Raw genomic sequence first — 3,685 nt, 5'->3', positions numbered from 1 at the left:
CCATTGTTATTTTGTATATGAGAGTGTTTGTGGTGGCTGTGGCTCAGGCTCGTGCCATGAGGTCCCAAATTGCAGCTGTCACACTGCAGGGTTCAGCAAATGTAAGAGCTAAGAAATTTGAAATGAAAGCAGCTAGGGCTCTTGGTGTTGTTATTGTTTTGTTTATAATATGTCTCTTCCCATATTTTTGTGTTACACTTACAGGCCAGGACACCCTGATTAATGAAGGATCTGCCGCCCCTATATTATGTTTGTTTTATTCTAACTCCTGTCTAAATCCTATGATCTATGCTATTTTTTACCCCTGGTTCAGAAAATGTATTAAACAAATTGTTACACTTGAGATTTTAAAGCCTGGCTCCTGTGAAGCCAAAATAATGTAGAGAGCGAGAAGCCACCAACATTTCAGTCAGTCAAATGTGTTTAAGCAGCCAAGGAAAATTTTAAAAAATGCTGTTATATTTTTAATGTCAACAAACAGAGGCATTGACCCCAAAATAGTAAAATACGAGCTTTCTTCATGTTACTGTGACATTGATTACAAAATCTAAATGTCAGAAACCTGAAAACACTTTTACTGTACCTTGACAGTTACTCTAATAGTGCATGAGTCTCCATGAACTTGTCTTCTGTTCATTGCCAGATTTTCATCTTTTCACTCAAGTAATGACATTTAGTTTTAAAGTAGGGTTGGCAGTTCCTACCAGAAGCATTTTTATTACATTTGATAAATTTTTCTTTTCATCCCGATGGCAATGAAAGAGTCAAAATGTGCTGTAGAAAAGCTATGTGTATCTACTCAGTGGTTGCCACTTCAAAGGAAGAGATACAGTAATATTCATTCATTCCATGCAAGCAAAGAACCACCTTTTATAAATGGAGTTAGATATTCCTGAGATTTTTGCAAGTACTCCATGCAAGCCTACCCATTTTTGCCCAGTCATCAATTGTGGCTGAAATTGGCTGCTGTGCTTCCCATAACAGGTCCATAAAATTAAGCGAAAATTTGAAAAAGTGGGATATATGAAGAAGTGAAAGTGCATTGTTTTATCTCTTGCACAAATTATTAATTTCTCACAGACAGTCTGCATGTGTGCAATAGCTAAGAGAACAATGATAGTAACTGACCAGCCTGTAAATGAATTTATTTATTTCCATCCTTACAATGCATTCTAGTATGCACCTTAATTTCCAAATTTTTAAAGGTCACAAATTATGCAAATTGTCAGGTTAATATTGTTATTTAAGGGTTGTATTATAAAAAGTTTACACCCTTGTATGTTCATAAAGTTCATTAGTTTCCTCAAAGCACCAGTACCCAGACCCTCTTTTCCTCTCCGTTTTAATTCTTGCTTATATAGCACTTGAACTGATTATTTATATTCCCATATGGTTCTAACATTTTGTGCAGGAGTGTGTTTGAGGTTAAAAAGTCTGACCATGTTTGGTGATTTATTTATTTTAAGTTTTTCCTTCAATTATTCAACTTAAGTGCACACTTTAGGCCTGCATCAAAATTAATACACCAGGCAAGATATGTTTAAGAGCTGTGCAGATTTTCATTAAAAGAATATACCATGCTTGTTTCCTGTATGTTATTATTTATGTACTGTTATGTTGGTCTGTCCTGGAAGGATGGCCTAGACAAACACTTGTTGACCTCAGCATTAACTTTGGTTTGGAAAAGTGTGTTTACCTGCAACATGTCATTATAAAAGATGTTAAATGTCCTCTTAATCACATTGTTCACTGCGCCTGCTGTCATACAGTTAACTGTTTACTAGTTTCTGGCACAGCGGGTCAGTTCAGGCTTCACACAGCACAACTGTTTGTCTAAGAGCAAAAGTCCAGGTTTATGGCTGAGACAAATACTCAAATGCCTCTATTGTCTGCTTCACAACATCAGTTACTTTACTTTATTTCAGGATCAGATAATTGTTTACCTTTATGGGCTTTCTTTGTTAAATCCAAAGACTGACTACTACATGATCTGAGCAGAGGGCACACTTACACAGTTACTGTTGTACCTGTATTGTTCTAAATGATTCTGGTGTGGATCACATTTTGATGTGGATGAAACATAAGTACCTTTTACTCATATGTGATTCTTACACAGCAGTGTGAGTAAATGAACTGCAGGGTCACAAAACAAACAGCAGCAGGTTGATGATGTTAGCCAGTGTAAATCCCCAGAACAGATTCCTCATACATGCTGCAGGTAGTCTGCTCTCAGTATCAGGGTGTTACTGCAGTGTTTTCTTTTATCCTCTTTAACATAAAAGTGGTGCATTGATGACAGATACCAACTATTTAAAGTAGTTTGTACCTGCCTTACCTCTGCTTAAAACAGTCACTTTTCACCATGAAAAACTATATTTTCAAATCTCTCTACAGCATGTTGGTCTCACAGGAGCCAGGCTGCAGTGTCTTAAGTGTAACAATGAGTTTAACTGATTTTCTAAACCAGGGGTAAAAGAAGGCATAGATCACAGGATTTAGACATGCATTTAAATCATACACATTCATTACAATTGTAGCAGATGAAGCATCGATCAAGTTATCTTGGCCTGTAAGAGCAACACAATAATATGGGCAGAGACATATTAAAAACACAACTACAACAACACCAAGAGTCCTGGCTGCTTTCAGCTCAGACTTTTTAGCTGATACTTTCTTTGAACCAATGTGAGACCTCATGGCATGAGCCTGAGAAACAGCCACCACAAATACTCTCATATAAAGAACTACAATAAGAGTAATGGGAGCAATGAAAGAAAAAATAAAATCTACAATTCCAGTAATGTAGTTATTTAAAAAGATACACTGTCCAAAACAGGTGTTATACCTGCCTGGTTGTTCTAGGACATCCTTCACAACTATACTTTGAAATAATACAGAAAATATCCAACACAAACAAATGTAGATCTGAATTCTTCTTAGTGTGATTTTGGTGGAATAATGCAGAGGGTAACAAATAGCCACATAGCGGTCAATAGATATAAGCACCATGGTTCCTACTGAAGCAGAGCAAATTATGTAGTCTAGGTACTGATACAAAGTACACATGATGTCACCAAGGTACCAACAACCGTCGATCAGCATAAACTGAAACAATGGCATAAGGCCGATGAAGAAATCGGAGACAGCCAGAGAGACAATGAGAAAGTTGGTGGGAGTGTGGAGCTGCCTGGAAAGGAAGACCAAAAAAAAAAAGAAAAGAAAAAGACCAAACAAAAGTTAGCATTATTCAATCACATGATTATTTATTTTATCTGTTGACTTTTTATAAGTATGTACAATTTTCATAGATTAATTAAATCTATGGGTACTTGAAGTGGGAGATAGAGATGATAACAAGCAGATTGAGAAATGCAGTGAGTGGAGAGATGGAGAAGACTTGAATGTAAGTCATCATGGTCTTAAAGTCAGTATGTGTTGTCTTCAAACAAGAGGTGTTGAGGAGCTGTGGAAAGCAGAGCTCGGTTCCCTCAAAGGTCTCCATCGCAAGGAGAAGCTGCCAAAGTCTGGCAGCTTTTTGACCAATGCTTCCAGTCATACAGCTGATTTATCGGTTTCCTCACCTCCCACCCCTCCTCACCTCTGCTGCTGTTTTTCTCTGTGTAGAGAAAAGTACAGTACTATGCTCTCTGTATTCATCTTTTTAAATGATGATGATGACTTTGGT

At 37.1% G+C, this 3,685-nt stretch overlaps 1 protein-coding gene across 1 annotated transcript; it reads right to left on the bottom strand.

Annotated features, from left to right (window-relative positions):
- Positions 1-2,388: 2,388 nt before the first annotated feature.
- On the bottom strand, positions 2,389-3,412 carry LOC109952936 (trace amine-associated receptor 13c-like). Its single transcript, XM_020588264.1, has 2 exons — positions 3,330-3,412; positions 2,389-3,187 (listed from the first exon to the last, which is right to left on the bottom strand). Exons 1-2 carry the CDS (start codon positions 3,410-3,412, stop codon positions 2,389-2,391), a joined length of 882 nt encoding a protein of 293 aa, XP_020443920.1.
- Between the last annotated feature and the right edge of the window lie 273 nt (positions 3,413-3,685).

The sequence above is a fragment of the Monopterus albus genome, unplaced genomic scaffold, assembly GCF_001952655.1.
Source record: "Monopterus albus unplaced genomic scaffold, M_albus_1.0 scaffold519.1, whole genome shotgun sequence".
In the NCBI taxonomy this organism is placed as follows: Eukaryota; Metazoa; Chordata; class Actinopteri; order Synbranchiformes; family Synbranchidae; genus Monopterus; species Monopterus albus.
This window is presented reverse-complemented; position numbering and strand designations above follow the sequence as displayed.

Coding starts and splice junctions, on each gene's coding strand:
- LOC109952936 (XM_020588264.1), bottom strand. CDS start 3,412: ATGACTTACATTCAAGTCTTCTCCATCTCTCCACTCACTGCATTTCTC. Junction 3,188..3,329: donor ATCTCTATCTCCCACTTCAA/GTACCCATAGAT, acceptor CTTCCTTTCCAG/GCAGCTCCACACTCCCACCA.